The sequence below is a fragment of the Haematobia irritans genome, chromosome 3, assembly GCF_050003625.1.
Source record: "Haematobia irritans isolate KBUSLIRL chromosome 3, ASM5000362v1, whole genome shotgun sequence".
NCBI classification, from domain to species: domain Eukaryota; kingdom Metazoa; phylum Arthropoda; class Insecta; order Diptera; family Muscidae; genus Haematobia; species Haematobia irritans.
Genome location: NC_134399.1, coordinates 224,802,167 through 224,826,421, shown reverse-complemented (window position 1 = coordinate 224,826,421; position 24,255 = coordinate 224,802,167). Strand labels below are relative to the sequence as shown.

General features: G+C 34.4%; 1 protein-coding gene across 1 annotated transcript; it reads left to right on the top strand.

Annotated features, from left to right (window-relative positions):
• The first annotated feature begins 11,390 nt into the window (after positions 1-11,390).
• LOC142231466 (uncharacterized) lies at positions 11,391-12,137 on the top strand. Its single transcript, XM_075302073.1, has 2 exons — positions 11,391-11,448; positions 11,512-12,137. The coding sequence occupies exons 1-2, from the start codon at positions 11,391-11,393 to the stop codon at positions 12,135-12,137; spliced, it is 684 nt and encodes a 227-aa protein (XP_075158188.1).
• The last annotated feature ends 12,118 nt before the right edge of the window (positions 12,138-24,255 follow it).

Sequence of the window (24,255 nt, the reverse complement as noted above, 5' to 3'; positions counted from 1 at the left end):
TCTCTCTTATCACTGAGTGCTGCCCGATTCGATGTTAAGCTCAATGACAAGGGACCTCCTTTTTATCGCCGAGTCCGAACGGCGTTCCACATTGCAGTGAAACCACTTTGAGAAGTTTTGAAACCCTCAGAAATGTCACCAGCATTACTGAGGTGGGATAATCCACCGCTGAAAAACTTTTTGGTGTTCGGTCGAAGCAGGAATCGAACCCACGACCTTGTGTATGCAAGGCGGGCATGCTAACCATTGCACCACGGTGGCTCCCGACTATACGACTAAGTGTTATGTTTGTACAAAATTTCAAGCAAATCGGTATAAAACTATGGCTGCTGGGTCCATATTAGTGCATATCGGGCGAAAGATATATATGGGAGCTATATCTAAATCTGAACCGATTTCTTCCAAAATCAATAGGTATCTATTCTGAGCCAAAACACATACTTGTGCCAAATTTGAAGTCGATTGGACTAAAACTGCGACCTAGACTTTGATTACAAAAATGTGTTCACGGACAGACGGACAGACGGACAGACGGACATGGCTATATCGACTCAGGATCCCACCCTGAGCATTTTTGCCAAAGACATCATGTGTCTATCTCGTCTCCTTCTGGGTGTTGCAAACATATGCACTAACTTATAATACCCTGTTCCACAGTGTGGAGCAGGGTATAAAAAGAGAAAATCGTTAAATTAGTGTGGGTAATAAATACAAATTTGTAAAAATCGTGCAATATTCTTATGTAAGAGCTACAAGTACGTATAAGTACGATCGGCTAGTACATCAAAATTTGAAATTTGAGTAACATTGGTTAATAAATAAGAGTACTATGGCCAAATTTGGGAAAATCGAGCGATGCATATATATGGAAGCTATATCTAAATCTGAACCAATTTGCATAATATTTTGCGGGTTTGAGTAATACCATACCTTGTGCAAGATTTGAGTAAGATCAGTTAAGAAATGAGGCCTGTATGGTCAAACATAAGGTTATTAGGGGCGAATTTTTCAAAATCGGGTGATACATATATGGGAGCTATATCTACATCTGAACCGATTTCGATGAAATTTTGTACATATAGTTAGTACTATAGAGGACTGGATCTAGCCAATTTTTAGTAAGATCGGTTAATAAATAAGGGTTCTATGGCCAAATTTGGGAAAATCGGGCTATACATATATATGGGAGCTATATCTAAATCTGAACCGATTTCGATGATTTTTTGCACATATAGTTAGTGCTATAGAAGACTACATTTAGCCAAATTTGAGTAAGATCGGTTGATAAATAAGGGTTTTATGGCCAAATTTAGAAAAATCGGGCGGTACATATATATGGGAGCTATAGCTAAATCTGAACCGATTTCGATGATTTTTTGCACATATAGTAAGTGCTATAGAAGACTACATTTAGCCAAATTTGAGTAAGATCGGTTTATAAATAAGGGTTTTATGGCCAAATTTAGAAAAATCGGGCGATACATATATATGAGAGCTATATCTAAATCTGAACCGATTTGGATGAAATTTTGTTAACTTGAAAGGCGATGGAAAAGATTAGCTTTTGCCAAATTTGGTGACGATCCGTTAGAAAAAAAGCGCAAAGTGACCCTATTTCTCGAAATCGGGCGATACATATATATGGGAGCTATATCTAAATTTGATCCGATTTCTTCCAAATTCAACAGCGTTCGTCCTTGTGCCCAAAAAACTCCCAGTACCAAATTTCACCAAGCGCTAGATCGACTCAGGAGGTGATTGTGAGTCGATCGGTATATATTTTATGGGGTCTAAAATCAATATTTCTGGTAGGCACATTTTTTGGCCGATCAAACTTATTATACCCTGACCACTATGTGGTTTATGGTATAAAAAGAAGAAATCGCTCAATTAGCGTGGGTAATAAATCAAAATTCGGGAAAATCGGGCAATATTATTATAAAAGAGTTACATACAAGTCTAAATACGATCGGATAATACATAAAAATTTGAAACTTGAGTAGCATTGGTTAATAAGATTATTATGGCCAAATTTGGGAGAATCGAGCGATGTATATATATATATATATATATATATATATATATATATATATATATATATATATATATATATATATATATATATATATATATATATATATATATATATATATATATATATATATATATATATATATATATATATATATATATATATATATATATATATATATATATATGGGAGCTATATATAAATCTGAACCGATTTGGATGATATTTTCAGGTTTGGTTGATGCCACAGAGTGTTACTGTGTGCTAAATTTAAGTAAGATCGGTTAATAAATGAGGCCATTATGGTAAAAATAACGCTATTAGGGAAAACATTTTTCAAAATCGGGGGCTGCATATATATGAGAGCTATATCTAAATCTGAACAGATTTGGATGACATTTTGCAGTTTTGGTAGATATCTCAGAAGGTTACTGTGCGCCACATTTGAATAAGATCGGTTAATAAATAAGGTAGTTAAGACCAAATTTTCGAAAATCGAGCAATACATATATATGGGAGCTATAGCTAAATCTGGACCGATTTCGGTAAATTTTTGCTCATATACTAAGTACTATAAAACATTAAATTTGCCCAACTTTGAGTAAGATAAATAAGGGACTTATGGTCAAATTTGGGAAAATCGGTAGATACATATATATGGGAGCTATATCTAAATCTGAACCAATTTCAATGAAATTTGGTATATTTAAAAGGTGGCAAATTGGATTACTTTGTAGAAAATTTGAAGCGGGATCGTTTAGTAAATAAACGCAATCTAACCCCATTTATCGAAATCGGGCGAAACATATATATGGGAGCTATATCTAAATTTGATCCGATTTTCAAATTCAATATCGTTCTTGTAACAAAAAAACGCCACGTACTAAATTTCCTCAAAATCGGTCAATAATTGCGACCGGAATCCTGCGGACAACAAATACATAGACGGACGGACAGACGGGCGGACACCGAGCGCTAGATTGACTCAGGAGGTGATTCTGAGTCGATCGGTATATATTTTATGGGGTCTAAAATCAATATTTCTGGTAGGCACATATTTTGGCAAATCAAAGCTATTATACCCTGACCACTATGTGGTTTGGGGTATAAAAAACACAAATACAAAAACTAAATGCTAAATTTAGCTGCAATAATGGTCAGCACTACACCCAAAGAAGGAACATGATCAGGTCAACCATGTTTCAAGAGCAAAATGTTATGTTTGGAAGGGGAACATGTAACGTGTTTGGGGCAAATTTCGGCAATTTGCCGAGAAAACAAAATTTTTAAGAGAAAATGTTTCATGATCACCGTTCAAAAATAACATTTTGCTTTTGAAATATATTTGGGGTGATCATATTCCTTCTCTGCGGTTGAAAATAGAAAGTAGAATGAAAAGTTTTATTTAATGTGTAATGCTTTTCGTAAATAGTATGTAAATTTGCATATAATTCAGTGTCGAAAAGAATGTATATTTTCATTTAAAATATATAATATTTAATAAATATTATGTTTACATTCGTAGCCATTCAAAAATTGAAAAGTTTACCAATTATGAAATGCTTTTTCTTACAATTTATAAATTCATGGAATACAATAATTATTTTTATACCCTCCACCATAGGATGGGGGGGAAATATTGCTCTAAGACCCCATAAAGTATATATATTCTGGGTCGTGGTGAAATTCTGAGTCGATCTGAGCATGTCCGTCCGTCCGTCCATCTGTTGAAATCACGCTAACTTCCGAACGAAACAAGCTATCGACTTGAAACTTGGCACAAGTAGTTGTTATTGATGTAGGTCGGATGGTATTGCTAATGGGCGATATCGGTCCACTTTTACGTATGGCCCCCATATAAACGGACCCCTAAATTTGGTTTTCGAATCCTCTAAGAGAAGCAAATTTCATCCGATCCTGTTGAAATTTGGTACATGATTTAAGAATATGGCCTCTAACAACTGTGCAAAAATTGGTCCACATCGGTCCATAATTATATATATCCCACATATAAACCGATCACCAGATTTGACCTCCGGAGCCTCTTGGAAGACCAAAATTCATCTGATTCAGTTGAAATTTGGTACGTGGTGTTAATATATGGCCTCAAACACCCATGCAAAAATTGGTCGAAATCGGTCCATAATTATTGAGCAAAATTCATCCAATTCGGTTGAAATTTGGACGTGATGTTAGTATGGTATCCGATCCCGAGATTTGGTTTTGGAGCCTCGTGGAGGAGCAAATTTCATCCGATTCAGTTGAAATTTGGTACATTGTGCTATGGCCGTTAACAACCATGCCTAACTACTAAACTAAACTAAATTTAGAAAACGATGTTAAGAAGTTTTAAGATACCACAATCCAAGTAATTCGATTGTGGATTACAGTCTTTCGTAGAAGTTTCTACGCAATCCATAAGATTCGGCCTGGCCGAACTTACGGCCGTATATACTTGTTTTTATGTAAGCTTCTTCGATTTACTAAGTTATCTTTTAATGGACTTTAAGTATTTCTTGAGATTCAAATGGGAGGCAATCAGCATGCCCTAAATGACAAATTATTTTAAAAATTTGAATTCACAAGCCCATTTGTTTGCTCCAACACAATATTTTGGGAAATAGTATTTTTCGCTTTGGGAATCATATTTGGCGAATACTTTTTATTGAATAAAAAAATCATAATACCAGCAAATGTATTGCCTTGTCATATTTAGCTTTTGTGGCATTATCACTTATCGATTTACGATAATACAAATTAAGTCGTTAATTCTTTTCGAAAAATCTTAAGAAAATATCAAATCGTGTATAATAACCATGTGAGCACTGATACTTCATTTTACTATCTATTTACGTTAATAATCCATTAATGATGATGCCAATGAATTGATTTTATTGCTTCCAGAGTATCAAAATTTATTGATGATTTACGATTACAATGTGAATTTATGAGTCTACAGTCATAAGTATACCATTAAAATTGATTTAATATTTTTATGATATTATTTTATGGATCTAACGATTAAATTCATTTCGAAGAAATAGATTAGTGACTTTCTTTCAATTGAGATGAGATTAAAAGTATAATCCTCTTTTTTGTTATTCCTTATTAGCTATGCAAAAACTTATGTAGAATTCAGAAAAAATTTAAATTCGCAATTCTTTGTTTTGTTTTTTTTTTTTTTATTTTTGGCAAATGCGAAAAAATAATTGGTCCATATTCATTTAGCTTTAAATTAGTAATGCATATGGGTCAAATATTCGGATTAGGATGGCTAGAATAAATTAGGCGAGAACGTTGAGAAAGTGGATCGTACGATGTGAGATGATCTGATATCATTCAAAAACTGGTTGGATTTTATGAACAAGAACATCATGATGGTCAATGAAAGAAAATTGTTTAGGTTTTCGACCTGTACAAAATGTAGTAAGTACGAGTATATGAAATTTTTATTAGAACATTGGATACTATGTTTATTCTATTTTATTCAAATCGAATAAAAATAAGTTTAATATTAGATTTGGCATTTAAGTTTAATTTTAGGTTTGAAATTTGCTCCTTCACGAAGATCCGGAGATCAAGTACGGGGATCAGTTTATATGGGAGCTATATATAATTATAAACCGATACCGAGAAATGGTTGTTACAAGGCATATGCTTACATCTCGTGCCAAATTCCATCCGGGTCGGATAAAATATGTTCCCCCATGAGACCCCATCAACTTTATGAATGGATATGAACCAATGATTCCATAATTTTTAAAATACATATACTAAAAACGCGTACCGAATTTCTTATTCTTATTGTTTTATTCTAATAATAGCGAGTGCATAAATATTCCTTAAGAAAAAGAGAAACTCATGAAACTTAGTATGGCCTAAAACAAAAATTAAAATTGTTAAAGTAATTTACAGAAAATTTAGTCAGCGTTTTATTTTGATATGTATAAAGATTTGCTAACATTTTATTTATATAGAAAATTTTGTCAAAATTTTATTTCTATAGACAATTTTTCCAAAATTTTGTTTCTATAGAAAAATTTGTCAAAATTTTATTTCTATAGAACATTTTATCAAACTTTTTTTTCTATAGAAAAAATTGTCAAATTTTTATTTCTATATAAATTTGAACCGAATTGAATGAGATTTGGTCCTTCCAAAAGATCCGAAAGTCAACTCTGGGGATCGATTATAAAGGTATTATACATAAAAATACTCATGAATCAATTTGGACTATTTAATTTTGTGTGGTTGTTAGAAGACATAACCTAATCCACAGGGTCCGGAATTCAAATCTGGTGGTCGGTTTAAATGGGACTATATCTAAAAGTGATCACATATGGCCCATTCGCAATACCATCCGACTTACGTTAATAAGGACTACATGTATAAAGTTTCAAGTCGATAGATTGTTTCTTAGTCATAACCTACGTTATGTTCTGTTATGAGATATTTCTCAAAAAACAGCAGTGAACTCGCCAGGGTACTAAAGCCAATTTAACTTCATTTGAGTTCATATAAATTATTGGATTTTAGTTAATGTTTCCTCAATTTGAGAAAGTTTTCATCACTTTAATAATTTTTTTGATGTAAATGGTTTTTTATACCCTCCACCATAGGATGGGGGGTATATTAACTTTGTCATTCCGTTTGTAACACATCGAAATATTGTATATATATTCTGGGTCGTGGTGAAATTCTGAGTCGATCTGAGCATGTCCGTCCGTCCGTCTGTTGAAATCACGCTAACTTCCGAACGAAACAAGCTATCGACTTGAAACTTGGCACAAGTATATGTTATTGATGTAGGTCGGATGGTATTGCAAATGGGCCATATCGGTCCACTTTTACGTATAGCCCCTATATAAACGGACCCCCAAATTTGGCTTGCGATTGCTCTAAGAGAAGCAAATTTCATCCGATCCGGCTGAAATTTGGTATATGGTGTTAGTATATGGTCTCTAACAACCATGCAAAAATTGGTCCACATCGGTCCATAATTATATATAGCCCCCATATAAACCGATCCCCCGATTTGGCTTGCAGAGCCTCTAAGAGAAACAATTTTCATCCGATCCGGCTGAAATTTGGTACATGGTGTTAGTATATGGTCTCTAACAACCGTGCAAAAATTGGTCCATATCGGTTCATAATTATATATAGCCCCCATATAAACCGATCCCCCGATTTGGCTTGCGGAGCCTCTGAGAGAAGCAAATTTCTTCCGATCCGGCTGAAATTTGGTACATGGTGTTAGTATATGGTCTCTAACAACCATGCAAAAATTGGTTCACATCGGTCCATAATTATATATAGCCCCCATATAAACCGATCCCCCGATTTGGCTTGCGGAGCCTCGAAGAGAAGCAAATTTCATCCGATCCGGCTGAAATTTGGTTCATGGAGTATATGGTCTCTAATAACCATGCAAAAATTGGTCCATATCGGTTCATAATTATATATAGCCCCCTATAAACCGATCACCAGATTTGACCTCCGGAGCCTCTTGGAAGACCAAAATTCATCTGATTCAGTTGAAATTTGGTACGTGATATTAACAACACCCATGCAAAAATTGGTCGATATCGGTCCATAATTATAAAGGGTGATTTGTTAAGAGCTTGATAACTTTTTTAAAAAAAAAAAAACGCATAAAATTTGCAAAATCTCATCGGTTCTTTATTTGAAACGTTAGATTGGTCCATGACATTTACTTTTTGAAGATAATTTCATTTAAATGTTCACCGCGGCTGCGTCTTAGGTGGTCCATTCGGAAAGTCCAATTTTGGGCAACTTTTTCGAGCATTTCGGCCGGAATAGCCCGAATTTCTTCGGAAATGTTGTCTTCCAAAGCTGGAATAGTTGCTGGCTTATTTCTGTAGACTTTAGACTTGACGTAGCCCCACAAAAAATAGTCTAAAGGCGTCAAATCGCATGATTTTGGTGGTCAACTTACCGGTCCATTTCTTGAGATGAATTGTTCTCCGAAGTTTTCCCTCAAAATGGCCATAGAATCGCGAGCTGTGTGGCATGTAGCGCCATCTTGTTGAAACCACATGTCAACCAAGTTCAGTTCTTCCATTTTTGGCAACAAAAAGTTTGTTAGCATCGAACGATAGCGATCGCCATTCACCGTAACGTTGCGTCCAACAGCATCTTTGAAAAAATACGGTCCAATGATTCCACCAGCGTACAAACCACACCAAACAGTGCATTTTTCGGGATGCATGGGCAGTTCTTGAACGGCTTCTGGTTGCTCTTCACTCCAAATGCGGCAATTTTGCTTATTTACGTAGCCATTCAACCAGAAATGAGCCTCATCGCTGAACAAAATTTGTCGATAAAAAAGCGGATTTTCTGCCAACTTTTCTAGGGCCCATTCACTGAAAATTCGACGTTGTGGCAGATCGTAAGTCTATTCATGATGAAATGTCAAAGCATACTGAGCATCTTTCTCTTTGACACCATGTCTGAAATCCCACGTGATCTGTCAAATACTAATGCATGAAAATCCTAACCTCAAAAGAATCACCCTTTATATAGGCCCCATATAAACCGATCTCCAGATTTGACTTCCGGAGCACCTTGGAAGAACAAAATTCTTCCCATTCTGTTGAAATTTGGTACGTGATGTTAGTATAGGGTACTAACATCCAGGAATTGGTTCCTATCAGTCTATAATAATATATAGCTCCCATATAAACCGATCCCCAGATTTGACCTCCGGTGCCTTTTGGAGAAGCAAAATTCATCCGATCTGGTTGAAATTTGGTACGTGGTGGTAGCATGTGATATTTAACAACCATGTGAGTTGAAATTTGTGGATGACAGTCTTTCGTAGAAGTTTCTACGCAATCCATGGTGGAGGGTACATAAGATTCGGCCTGGCCGAACTTACGGCCGTATATACTTGTTTTTGATTCGTATTTCCAACCAAATGGTTCAGAATTTCGTAAAACTTCAACTTGGTATGGCACTAAAGACCATATTATGTTTTATACATTTTCATGAATTTTTCGAAAAATATTATTTTTGTGATATGGCTAAGCTAAATACTGAGAAAATAAAAATATATTAAATATAATATGCATGGCCCGGTGGCTGGTGTGTCCGCGGTTCTATCCTCCATCTGAACGAAAGGTACGCTGAAAAAAAAAGAAAAACAAAAACAGTGAACCCACCAGGAAACAAGATTTTAATTAATTTTAACTAAACTGTATTAGAAGCGCAGATGTGATGCAGATTTCACAAAAATACTTAAATAATTTTCGACAAATTTAAGAAAATTTATTAGACAATATTAGCATTAGTGTAGTCAAGTGTTCTAAATTTTATTGAAATCGGTTCAGATTTAGATATAGCTTCCATATATATATCTTTCGCCCGATTTTTCGTCATATGACCACAGTGGCCAATCTTTTACTCCGATTTAATGGAAATTTTGCGCAGGGAGTAGAATTAACATTGTAGCTTTGCGTGCCAAATTTGGTTGAAATCGGTTCAGAGTTAGATATATCTCCCATATATAGCTTTCGCCCGATTTACACTCATATGACTACAGAGGCCAATTTTTAACTCCGATTTAGTTGAAATTTTACACAGGGAGTAGAATTAGCATTGTAGCTATGCGTGTCAAATTTGAAATCGGTTCAGATTTAGATATAGCTCCCATATATATGTTTTTCTGATTTCGACAAAAATGGTCAAAATACCAATACGATATACATATATATCGAGCGATAAATCATAAATAAACTTTTGCGAAGTTTCCTTAAAAGTGCTTCAGATTTAAATGTTTCCCATATTGTTTTACAAAGTGGTGCAGGGTATAATATAGTCGGTCCCGCCCGACTTTAGACTTTCCTTACTTGTTTTTTACTAAAATAGTGTACCATCCCAGGGCATTAGCCGACTGAAATTTTAAGTCTATAGATTATAAATTTTGTTCAGATTGAGTCAGATTTAAATGTATGTATTTGGGACAAAAACCTGTATATATAGCACCCAACACATTTGATGGATTTTTGATATAAGTATCGAAAATGTTGATTTACAAAGTGGTGCAGGGTATAATATAGTCGGCCTCGCCCGACTTGAGATTTTCCTTACTTGTTTCCACTGTTTTAGTTAATTTAACTAACGTATGCAAAAAATTATTAAAGTCATGTAACCTTTCTTAAAACGTAATAATTCGATGAACGTAAAAAAGAATACAATCCTCTTTAGTGAAATATAGGGTTCACTTTTTTTAAGTGTACAATTCGAATAATTCAGATAATGGAAAATTTTTGAGTTTCACATCCTGGAAAATTTAACAGAGTCACCAAACAAACTTCCCACACTAGGAAAAGAAACAGGCGTTTCAATCAATTGTCTTCTTTCTATATTAGTGAAATAGAAATCTCCTAAATTTAGGACGAAATATAAATTTTCTATCTTGAGAATCTAACCAATGTAATTTTTGTGGATTTTTTTTGTTTTTGATTTTTTTCTTTTCTGCAAATATCACGATAATGTTCAAAAATAGAAATGAATGTTATGTGCTTTAGTTGTACTCTCTAATATTAAATGTCAGACTATCATATTTCAATTTCTTTTTATGCTAATATCAATCATATAACTGTTGATGGTGTCAAAGTTAAACAACCTTTACTCTTTGGCATGGAAAATTTTTTTCATATTTTATAAACGCTAACGGATGGAGAAACTTCACTTCGATTTTGTTCACCTATAAGTCAATACCTAGTCACACAACAAGCCAAAATGGCAGCATCAAATGAAAAATTGAATATTTCTGTTAAATTCGAATGGTTTTGGGAAGAGTTTGGGAGAAAGATGGATGCGTGTGATTGATAACTTTAGGCAAACTTTAGAAATTCCCCTTTATTGTCGGAGCTCAGTGTCCATTTCATGCTATGGCCTTTGTTGAATCAAAAGATTAATCTGAGTTGGAATTGAGGAACATTCATTAGTATGTTTTTTCTTTTCGACTTTTTTCGGCGTCGTTGTCACGGCCTGTGTTAATTTTTTGCGAGGATCATTTGCATATTATTTGTGATACATTTTTCATAGGTTTAAGAGCTATTAAGCTCGTAAGAATCGTTGCTTTTATGGTTTCGCTGAGTTGATCAAAGTGTGTCACAGCCAAAGAAATGGCAAAGAAAAGAGATATGCATTTTGCAACGTTAAATCATTTCGCCAGCAGCTTGGCAAAAACAATAGACAGCAGGTGGCGTTTTCACTCGCGTATAAATAAAAACATCAAAGCATATTTGTAAGCAAATCACTCGAGATTTTCGCGTAAAGCAGACCACATTTCATCCATAATCATCCCGCCCCGGACTAGAAAGAGGAAGATAATGAAGTTAGTTTGGTCATTAGTAATTGTTCTGCTGGCAACAGCCTATGTCATCGATGGTAAGATTAATGCCTTAATTATTTCCGATTGCGATGGGTGGTAAATGATTGATTTTTCTTTAGCTCGAAGCATTAGTAAGCCCCAGAAGCAGGGTCGTCTCATAGCTGGTGCAGTGGCCATTAAGAAATTGGTTTTGTTGAAATTCAAGAAAATTGTTCCAATTTCTTTGATTTTGCTCAAGTCTTCAAATGAAAACGAAGCTGAATTGGTACCAGTCTATCCCACATCGGAAATTCCCACCGATGTTGAATTCATTCCCACACCCAATGGCATTTCGGGCCATAAGGATGTCCAAGCCATTGCTGTCCCCAAAGAATTCCATCAACAATTGCAGGCCCATGGTATGACCAATTTGGAAGCCATTGAAAATCTTCTCAGCGAAGCTGAAGAAAACGAAAATGGTGAAAGTAGTGTTGCCGTTGCCGAACCCATCAATATCGATGATGAACCTTTGAACACCAATGAAAACGATGAAAGTCAACCCCTGAAGGCCACATCCGTCAATGAAAGTTCCGTGAAGAAATCTTCCGTCAGCAGTACCAGACGTTTGTCGGTTGAAAATCAGAAGACTGGAGCCAAGGCTGAAACTACAATCGAAGAAATTCCCATCTATTTATATTCGACCAGCGATAATACCCATGTCGTGAAACATAAGATTGGTGGTCGTCGTTCTTACCACAAGGCTTAAGTAACGAAATTTGTTTTTCTACCCCTTAGACTGTTAAACCAATTAAAGTGAATAAAATCTAGATTAAATGAAAATTGCTTTGAATCAATAGCACAAAAACCAAAATTGATTTTATTTTGTATAAAGGGTGATTTGTTAAGAGCTTGATAACTTTTTTAAAAAAAAACGCATAAAATTTGCAAAATCTCATCGGTTCTTTATTTGAAACGTTAGATTGGTCCATGACATTTACTTTTTGAAGATAATTTCATTTAAATGTTGACCGCGGCTGCGTCTTAGGTGGTCCATTCGGAAAGTCCAATTTTGGGCAACTTTTTCGAGCATTTCGGACGGAATAGCCCGAATTTCTTCGGAAATGTTGTCTTCCAAAGCTGGAATAGTTGCTGGCTTATTTCTGTAGACTTTAGACTTGACGTAGCCCCACAAAAAATAGTCTAAAGGCGTCAAATCGCATGATCTTGGTGGCCAACTTACCGGTCCATTTCTTGAGATGAATTGTTCTCCGAAGTTTTCCCTCAAAATGGCCATAGAATCGCGAGCTGTGTGGCATGTAGCGCCATCTTGTTGAAACCACATGTCAACCAAGATCAGTTCTTCCATTTTTGGCAACAAAAAGTTTGTTAGCATCGAACGATAGCGATCGCCATTCACCGTAACGTTGCGTCCAACAGCATCTTTGAAAAAATACGGTCCAATGATTCCACCAGCGTACAAACCACACCAAACAGTGCATTTTTCGGGATGCATGGGCAGTTCTTGAACGGCTTCTGGTTGCTCTTCACTCCATATGCGGCAATTTTGCTTATTTACGTAGCCATTCAACCAGAAATGAGCCTCATCGCTGAACAAAATTTGTCGATAAAAAAGCGGATTTTCTGCCACTGATTTTGGTAATAAAATTCAATGATTTGCAAGCGTTGCTCGTTAGTAAGTCTATTCATGATGAAATGTCAAAGCATACTGAGCATCTTTCTCTTTGACACCATGTCTGAAATCCCACGTGATCTGTCAAATACTAATGCATGAAAATCCTAACCTCAAAAGAATCACCCTTTACTAATGGGAAGGGAATATTGTCGACCTGTGGAGGTGAATCAAATTGGGTATTGGATTGAATTAATACCCAAATTGTTTGAATTGTTTATTATAAGAAAAAAAACTACAAAAAAAAACATATTGACCTTTAGTTGGAATTTAAACTTATTTTATTTATTTGACATTTATTTATTTGTTTTTGTTCGTTATAAATTTTAAAATATATAAACTTTCTAAATATAACTTTAAAAGAAAGCAACATATTATGCAACATATGTAGACTCATCAAAAAAAAAACAAGTATATACAGTAGTAAGTTCGGTCGGGCCGAATCTTAAATACCCACCACCATCAATCAAATATAATAGTTTCCTTTGAAAATTTCAGGGGGTTTGATGATAGATATTTTCCGAAACAGATCAGTTCAACCAGTACGCTTCCCACAGATAAATGTAAAGATTTTACCTATGGAGACTAGATTAGATTCTGAATATATACACTGTTGGAAAAATATGTTTTTCATATGTTCCGATATAAACAAAATGTGTTTCGGGCACAATTTTTAAACACAATATATTTAAGTGCAAACATGTAATGTTCCTAAACTAACACTAAATGTTTGGGACACATATGTTAATATGTTAGAATATATTATGTTTGGGGCAAGAATGTTTTATAAAAATAATATGTGTGAATGTAAACATATATAAATTTACAAATTTCGAGTAAACATATATATGTTGTGATATTTTATTCAGAGAGCGACAGAGAGAGAGAGAGAGAGAGTATAGAGAAAGAAATAGAGATGGAAACCGGGAGGGTTGACGAAAGATATCAACATAACACAGGGAGAGAATCAAAAGAGAGCAATTTCTGTGAAACTGCGTATGTTGTTTCGGAAAAATGTTTTATAAGGCCAAAAATTTGATATGCTTAAGTCTGAATATTATTTAATTTGAATATTAGGATGAGTATTCGGAGTAAAGAGAATAGACATTCGGAACCAAGAGAATGGACATTTGAAAAAGAAACAGCGTGTGTTTTCGTCTTGAGAGCAGCATTTTATGTATGTGTGGACATGTGTTTTGTTTATCATTTTGGCATTATGGGCACAATTTTTTTTCTTGGTTCGTTAAAAGAAATCGGAACGTATGCTAATAATATAATGTTAAATAATGTTATGTTTGCATGGGCTGGTGGGCGCTGCAAACTATCCCAGCAAAAAAATTTGGAAGTTCTTCTTAAGGCACAACTTTAAAAGCACTCCAAAAATGTCCTTCCAAAGATGTTCTTTCTTTTAACTGCACAGGAAGTTCATTTGAGTCACTTTTTTATAACTCGATTTTTTCATATTTTTAATGAGAAATTTAAAATTTTATTGTTTCAAATGGGTTAGAAACAGATTAAAAATTAATAAAATAGTGCATATTATTTAAATTTTGTCGAAAAAAATGCTAAATCCTTTCTAGAAAAATTGCGAATTTTTAAAAATATTTGATATCAAACGTTCTAGACAAGCGTTATAATGCGTTAAAAATCATACAAAAATTGTAAAAATTATTTATTTGTCAAAAAATCACAAAATTTCTTTATTCACATCCAAATCACTGGATGCGCATCACACCTTAGGAAGTGATGCAAATTCAGTGCAACGGCAGTTGAAATGGAGGACTTCCATCCTATGACAAGCCCATGTTAAAATCATCGCTTCTGCGCCAATTTTGCACCACTTCCGAATCCAAAAAGAAAATGTTCACTACTTTTCTGGCGACGCTTTTTTTGCTGGGATGCTATATAAATGTAACTTATAACGATAATTGTCTATTGGTGACTATAACAGCTACGTAGCCCAGTGGTAGTGTGTTGGCTTACAAATTGCATGGTTCCCGGTTCGATTCTCCGTCCAGGCGAAAGGTAAAATTAAAAAAAAATTATAAAATTGAATAATTTCTTCAACATTATTTATATTACAGAAAAAGGTGCCAAGAATTAAAAATTTCGTGGAAGTGAAAATTATGTGAGGGAATGAGCACAATCTTCTTGGGGAGAAAATTCTTCCAAGCATATAATATTTTTGGGCTCAAAATGCTTCCAAACATATAATATGTTCACATAAAACAAACATAATAATGTTTCGGCAATATCCAATAATATATGTGCTTCCTGCAAAATATGTTTGGAACATATGTTAGAAAAGCGATTTTTTTTGAGGGTGTAAGAACCATTTTTGTTTGAGTTTTAGAGGAATCATAAACATCTATTGTAAGTGCAAGAAAATGTTGAAATAATGCCTTGATTTGAAATCTAAAATCTGTAGATTTTTACCCCCATTATTTAACTGATTACGAGAAGTAAAATCTGGATATTTTACATTCAGTTTTAACCAATTTTCATGATAAGTGCGCCTTCTACACCCTAGTGAAATCGGTCTATATGGAGGCCTTACCAAATGGACCGATAAAATTAAATCATATACACTTTATGTGTCTACACTTTATGTGTCTAAACTGTAGGTATATTTTCAATTAGTGGCAAATCGGATAAAAACTACAATTTCTAGAAACCCTAGGAGTTAAATCGGGAGTTCGGTGTAATGGGGGCTACACCAAAACATGGAAGGATACACACAGTATTCAGCACATTTAATTGTAGTTCTAGAATCTAGACCCCAAATCGGAGGGCCGGTTTATAAGGGCGCTATAACCAATATCAAAAACTGTACCGATACCAGGGCTGTGGAGCCGGAGTCGGAGTCGGAGTCGTAAAAATTTTGCTCGACTCCGACTAAACCAAATTTTTTAAAACACTTGACATTTTTGTAACTAATCAAGTTTTTACGCAAATTAGTTTCCATTGCGTTATTCATTTGATCAATGTACAGCATGATTGTAAATGAAAATCAACTTCCAATTACGTCTATCTTTTTATGTTTCCTAGAATGTTAGACTAGCAGATGGGCTGGATCGATCCATTTTAATGCCCATATCAATTTATTTGAAATATTTCGAACAATCGAAATTATTTTATTTTAAGGCCATATACATATGTGGAATATTGACAGAAAATTTTTTCAAAGTTGTTTTTTATAGAAAATTTTGTCAAAATGTTATTTCTATAAAAAGTTTTGTCAAAATTTTATTTCTATAGCAAATTTTGTCAAAATTTTATTTCTATAAAAAATTTATTCAAAATTTTATTACTAGAAATATTTTTTTCTAAAGAAAATTTAGTCAAAATTTTATTTCTATAGAAAATTGAGTCAAAATTTTGTTTCTATAGAATATTTTGCAAAATTTTATTTCTATGGAAAATTTTGCAAAATTTTGTTTGTTACACAAAAATTTTTTTCACAATTTTATTTCTATAAAAATTTAAGTCACAATTTTATTTCTATAGAAAATTTAGTCAAAATTTTGTTTCTGTAGAATATTTTGCAGAATTTTATTTACTACACAAAAGTTTTTCTAAAATTGTATTTTTATTGATAATTTTTTCAAAATTTTATTTCTACAAGATAAAATTGTCAAATTTTATTTCTATAGCAAATTTTCTTAAAATTTTTTTTCTTACTGATGCTCACTGATACTCACTGCTATAAAAAATGTATTCAAAATTTTATTACTATAGAAATATTTTTTTCTATATAAAATTTAGTCAAAATTTTGTTTCTATAGAATATTTTGCAAAATTTTATTGTATTGTATTGTATTTCTATTCATAATATTTTTAAACTTTTATTTCTATAAAAAATTTTGCCAAATTTTATTTCTATAAAAATTTTATTCAAAATGTTATTTCTATATACTTGGTCAAAATTTTATTTCTATAGAAAATTTTGCCAAAATTTTATTTCTATAGAAAATTTAGTCAAAATTTTGTTTCTGTAGAAAATTTTGCAAAATATTTCATTTACTAGACAAAATTTTTTCCAAAATTGTATGTTCACTGATACTCACTACTAAGTCGAAAACTTGTAGAAATGACTCAAATTTTCAAATTTTTCAATGAATGAATCATAAATGCATTTTTGCGAAATTGTCTAAACAATTATAAATATTTCCCAAATATAGCCCGAGATTTTGTAGAAAACTGATTTGAGATTTTATCAAAATGTAGATCTAAATACAAAGTTGTGCAGAGTATATTATAATCGGCACGCAAAATTTAGACTTTCCTTGCATTTTTATTTATTTTAACATTGTGTTTTTTGTTAAATTTGTGTGTATAACGTAAGATTTAAATTTTAAGAACATAGATTTTGTAGAAGTATATACAATTTTGCCTAAATCGATTCAGATTCAAATTCAGGCATATGGGAATATAAACCTTTATATAGCTCGCAACAAGGATTTTAGATAGTATCAATAATTTTGGTCCACAAAACATATACTGTTGGTATCTTCGCATATGTTATATCATTATTTTATTTATTAAACATTGCCCTAAATTTTAAATATAATCACTATTTTCGGCACATCACTTTATTCTCCTAGAATACTTCTACATTTCCAATTTCAAGCAAATTGGGTAAAAACTACGGATGCTAGAAATCCAAGAAGTAAAATCGGGAGATCGGTCTATATGGGGGCTATATCAAAACATGGTCCGATAATGACCATTTTCGGCACATCTCCTTATTTTCCTAGAATACCTCTAGATTTCCAATTTCAGGCAAATTGGGTAAAAACTACGGATTCTAGAAGCCCAAGAAGTAAAATCGGGAGATCGGTCTATGTGAGGGTTATATGAAAACATGGACCGATAATCACCATTTTCGGCACATCTCTTTATTTTCCTAGAATACCTCCAGATTTCCAATTTCAGGCAAATTGGGTAAAAACTACGGATTCCAGAAGCCCACGAAGTAAAATCGGGAGATCGGTCTATATGGGGGCTATATCAAAACATGGACCGATAGGCACCCTTTTCGGTACACTTTTTGATGGTCCTAAAATACCTCTAGATTTCCAATTTCAGGCAAATTGGATAAAAACTACAGTTTTTATAAGCCCAAGACCCCAAATCGGGAGGTCGGTTTACATGGGGACTATATCAAAACTTAGACCAATATAGACCATCTTCGAAATTGACCTGTCTGCAAACAAAAGACGAATCAGTGCCTAATTTCAGGACGATAGCGCCATTATTGAAGGCTGTAGCGTGATTACAACAGACAGACCGACGGACATGCTTATATCGTCTTAGAATTTCTCCCTGATGAAGAATATGTATACTTTATAAATCGATATTTCGATGTGTTACAAACGACATGACAAACTGTTTATACCCCCGTCACCATTCTATGGTGATGGGTATAATTAAACTGTATTATAGGAAGAATGAACTCGGGCGAAAAATGAACTAGGTTAGTTTAGGTTAGGTTAGGTGGCCGCCAGATGTATCAGGCTCATTTAGACTATTCAGTCCATTGTGATACCACATTGGTGAACTTCTCTCTTATCACTGAGTGCTGCCCGATTCCACCCGATTCCACTCCACATTTTGAGACCGGACCGGAGTCAATTAAAATGTTTATGCTATGATCGTAATACGACACCAAGTCATAACATTATAATTACTGTTCGAGATGTTTTGATTCTTGGATAAAAACTGCATTGTCTAGAAGCCCATGAAATCATATTTGGAGATTGACTTATACGGGGGCTCTGCAAAACGATGAACTGTGAACAATTTCGGGAATAGTTTCTAAAATGGACTGTATGTTTATTATTGATAACTCCCAGAATTGTTTATACAGAAGCCAAGATCAGATCAGTGAACCCAAGAAATATAAAAACAAAAACAAAGTTCAAAAATAAACAGACTTCAGATTTATTGAAGATGCTCTTCACAATAATCCTTACCGCCTTCGATGAAGATGTACAAGTGATTTTGAGATTTTTAACAATAGTCTAATTGAGCAATGGTAGTTAAACAATTCAGTAATGAAAAGGACAACTATTTTAATTCAGTTGAGCAAAAGCTTTTTTTCGTAGAACGGATAAAAAATAGGGTTGCCGTTTTAGCTGAATTTAGAGTTAATTCATTCTAATTCAATAATTCATTTATATACGAGATAATGCAATTCAATTCAATAATAAGTTTCAATATTTCACAATTTTAATAGAGAATAAAGTTGTTGAACTAGATTAAACATTCCGGCCGTCTTGCAGGAGTGCAAATTTAATATTGATGAGCCCCAGAAATTCTGCATCCAAAGATGGTGCTCGGTATATTGGACGAAGTCTGAATAAGTCCAGCTCGTAAGACTTTAGGGAGCTGATCGTTGCCGACTAGCATTTTAATAACCTTGGGCTGATAGTAGTGAAGGTCTGCCAGATCGGTGAGGTGATTGTATATGTTGCGAAGCTTTGGTTCGTTAGTACACATGGGTAGTGCGGTGAGGAAACTCAATTGAATATGACAAGTCATCTGTATTTTTATCAACGGATCATGGTAGGATTCTAGCTTCACAGTACAATACTCTTTGTGGTGACGCTTTGTGGTGTGAAGGCGTAGTCGATCAACCAATGATGGAAGAGCAAAAGTGTCAGCCAGACCTGAGCTTAAAAATAAACGTACCTTCGTTGGAACCTTCGAGGTAACCACACGCGCCAAGAAAACGTGCGTTCTCCGTCGCTGACTTAGCCGTTCGTTGAAATGAGAATTTTGGCGGCGGTTGACCAGTGAAATGCCACACAGGTATTTGTGGACTTCAAAGTGGAACATTTGTCTTTTTGCGGGCTTTACCAAAACATGGACCGTTACACACTATAATCGGCATACCTATTTTTGGATCTAAAATACCTCTAGTTTTTATACCCTCCACCATAGAATGGTGGAGGGTAACACATCGAAATATTGCTCTAAGACCCCATAAAGTACATATATTCTGGGTCGTGGTGAAATTCTGAGTCGATCTGAGCATGTCCGTCCGTCCGTCAGTCTGTTGAAATCACGCTAACTTACGAACGACACAAGCTATCGACTTGAAACTTGGCACAAGTTGTTGTTATTGATGTAGGTCGTATGGTATTGCAAATGGGCCATATTGGTCCACTTTTACGTATAACTCCCCATAAGAGAAGCAAATTTCATCCGATCCGGCAAAAATTGGTCCACATCGGTCCATAATTATATATAGCCCCCATATAAACCGATCCCCCGATTTGGCTTGCAGAGCCTCTAAGAGAAACAAATTTCATCCGATCCGGCTGAAATTTGGTACATGATGTTAGTATGTATGTTAGTATATATAGCCCCCATATAAACCGATCACCAGATTTGAACTCAGGAGCCTCTTGGAAGACCAAAATTCATCTGATTTAGTTGAAATTTAGTAAGTGATGTTAGTATATGGCCTCAAACACCCATGCAAAAATTGGTCGATATCGGTCCATAATTATATATAGGCCCAATATAAACCGATCCCCAGATTTGACCTCCGGAGCACCTTGCAAGAGCAAAATTCTTCCCATTCGGTTGAAATTTGGTACGTGATGTTAGTATATGGTATCCAACAACCATGCACGAATTGGTTCCTATCAGTTCATAATTATATATAGCTCCAATATAAACTGATCTCCAGATTTGACCTCCGGTGCCTTTTGGAGAAGCAAAATTCATCCGATCTGGTTGAAATGTGGTACGTGGTGTTAGTATATGATATTTAACAACCATGTGAGTTGAACTTTGTGGATGACAGTCTTTCGTAGAAGTTTCTACGCAATCCATGGTGAAGGGTACATAAGATTCGGCCTGGCCGAACTTACGGCCGTATATACTTGTTTTGTTTTTATACCCTTCGCCACACTGTGGAACAGGGCATTATAAGTTAGTGCATATGTTTGCAACACCCGGAAGGAGACGAGATATACACATGGTGTCTTTGGCAAAAATGCTCAGGGTGGGCTCCTGAGTCGATATAGCTATGTCCGTCTGTCTGTGAACACATTTTTGTGATCAAAGTCTAGTTCGCAGTTGTAGTCCAATCGACTTCTTCGAATTTGGCACAAGAATGTGTTTTGGCTCTGAATATAACCCTATTGAATCGGTTCAGATATAGATATAGCTCCCATATATATATTTCGCCAGATATGGACTTATATGGCCCCCGAAGCCAGAGTTTTACCCTAATTTGCTTAAAATTTTGCACATGAAGTACAGTTAGTACTATAGTCAAGTGTGCTAAATTTGATTGAAATCGGTTCAGATTTAGATATAGCTCCCATATATATCTTTAGCCCGATATGGACTAATACGGTCCCAGAAGCCAGAGTTTTACCCCAATTTGGATGAAATTTTGCACTAGGAGTTCAATTAGTAGTGTAGTCAAGTGTGCCAAATTTTATTGAAATCGGTTCAGATTTAGATATAGCTCCCATATATATCGTTCGCCCGATTCACACTCATACGACCACAATGGCCAATCTTTTACTCCGATTTAATTGAAATTTTGCACAGGGAGTCGAATTAGCTTTGTAGCTATGCGTGCCAAATTTGGTTGAAATCAGTTCAGATTTAGATATATCTCCCATATATAGCTTTCGCCCGATTTACACTCATATGACCACAGAGGCCAATTTTTAACTCCGATTTAGTTGAAATTTTGAACAGGGAGTAGAATTAGCATTGTAGCTATGCGTGCCATATTTGGTTGGAATCGGTTCAGATTTAGATATAGCTCCCATATATATATTTTTTTTTGATTTCGACAAAAATGGTAAAAAAACCAACATTTTCCTTGTAAAATCGCCACTGCTTAGTCGAAAAGTTGTAAAAATTACTCTAATTTTCCTAAACTTCTTCTTTCTTCCAAAATCAATAGAGTTCTATTCTGTCCCAAAATATATAATTGTGCTAAATTTGAAGTTGATTTGACCAAAATAGCGACCTAAACTCTGATTAAAATTGTGTTCACAGACAAACGGACACACGCACGGGCAGATATACTAAGCAGCCGGCTCTGATCAATATTGCCAAAGACACCATATGTCTATCTCGTCACCTTCTGTACCCAACGAAAAAAAAAGTTTGCAAAACGTGTACCGAAAACGATTTTCTTTTGTTGGAGTTTTTTTGAATTTCTTCAAAAATGTAAAACTTTTATCACCATTTTTTTTTTACAAAATTTTTATTTTTGCAATAAAAAAAATATTTTTTGATCCAAAAGCACGGTCCATTTCGTTTATATCAAACAATGTTCTTTTCTGACCTTATGTCTTTAATAAGACACATTTTGAAGTTTCATAGTAAACATGTAATATAATGTCGAACATCGTTTCGGAATCGTCCGAATATTTGTTCGAAGCAGGGATCGAACTCACAACCCTTCGTATGCAAGGCGGGCATGCTAACCATTGCTGCTGTACGATGGACAACTAAAGGTATGTTTCCGTTAAATAAAGTTTCTTAACTCAGCTCGTGGGCGCCGACAACTATGCTTTATAAATATAACAGCTTGACTCTTTGTGTTGCTTGTGCGTTGAGGGCTATAGCAATAACTGCCTGTTGATCACAATAACAGCTACGTAGCCCAGTGGATAGTGTGTTGGCTTACAAACTGTATGCTCCGCGGTTCGATTCTCCGTCCATGCAAAAGGTAAAATTGATAAAAAATTTATAAAATCGAATAATTTCTTCTATATTGTTTGTGTTACAGAAAAAGATGCTTAGAACTAAAAAACCTCGTGAAAGTGAGAAAGATGTGAGGGAAAATGCAATTAGCCAGAAAATAAAAGTTTGTTTGTTAGTCCTTATGAAATTACATCCTATACAAGAATAAACGTTTATCACAAAAAGTATATACTTTTCTCTCAAATGAACTTTCTGATAGTGAAAAGAAAAGGGGAAAAGATGTTTGTTTCGTTTGGGAGGAAATATTTTTTTTTGCGTGTGGGTGTTGCAAACATATGCACTAACTTATAATACCCTCGTTTAGTTCATAACATGTTTGAAACATACTTTAAAAAAGGAAGACTTCATTAAAATTTAACCACAAACAAATAATATTTTGCAATAAAAATAAATTAAATTTTTCATTAATTTAACTACGGACTTTTTTTCAGTGTATATGCTTTAACTAGTCGGAAGTGGGTATTTCGATGTGCTACAAACAGAATTATACACCCATCAACATTCTATTGTGGTGGATATAAAAATCATAATTTACAATTAGGTATTTACAAAAACTATATACACTGAAAATATATTCCCTTGAGCACTTAGGTTAGGTTAGGTGGCAGCCCGATGTATCAGGCTCACTTAGACTATTCAGTCTATTGTGATACACTGAGTGCTGCCCGATTCCATGTTAAGCTCAATGACAAGGGACCTCCTTTTTATAGCCGAGTTCGAACGGCGTTCCACATTGCAGCGAAACCACTCAGAGAAGTTTGGAAACCCTCAGAAATGTCACCAGCATTACTGAGGTGGGATAATCCACCGCTGAAAAACTTTTTGGTGTTCGGTCGAAGCAGGAATCGAATCCACGACCTTATGTATACAAGGCGGGCATGCTAACCATTGCACCACGGTGGCTTGTCCCTAAAATGCGCACACAAGTTTTACTTAGCATTGAATACGAATATCTCTGATACATGATTTTCTCTTTAATGAAAAATTGATAATATTTCCAATAAAGGTGCTGGCCTTTGGAATTACTTTTTTATTTGAAATATAGCATGAAGTTTGCAGCATAAATGAATAAATTCAAATTTTCCAGTATCAAGTGGACAAACGTCAAATGTAAAAGAAAATTCTCCTTTCTTTAGTCTGGAATCAATACCAAGACTTTTTAGAGTAAATATTCACGTAATTTATGATAAAGTCCATAATATTTATATTTATTTATGTTCATTCATATTTAATTTTTTTTGTGTGTACATTTTTTCTACGCTCGACTCCGAACGATGCGAGTCCAGTTTCTTTGGCTCGTAATCTATATAACAATATTAGCGTAAAACCCGTTGGAACGGGGCAAGAGTTTTTTCAGTGTATTATATACTCGTAAATGTTTTATTTTCAAGTATTTTATGGATATGCCCATAATTTTTATTTTTTATTTTTCGTTCATAGTAAAATT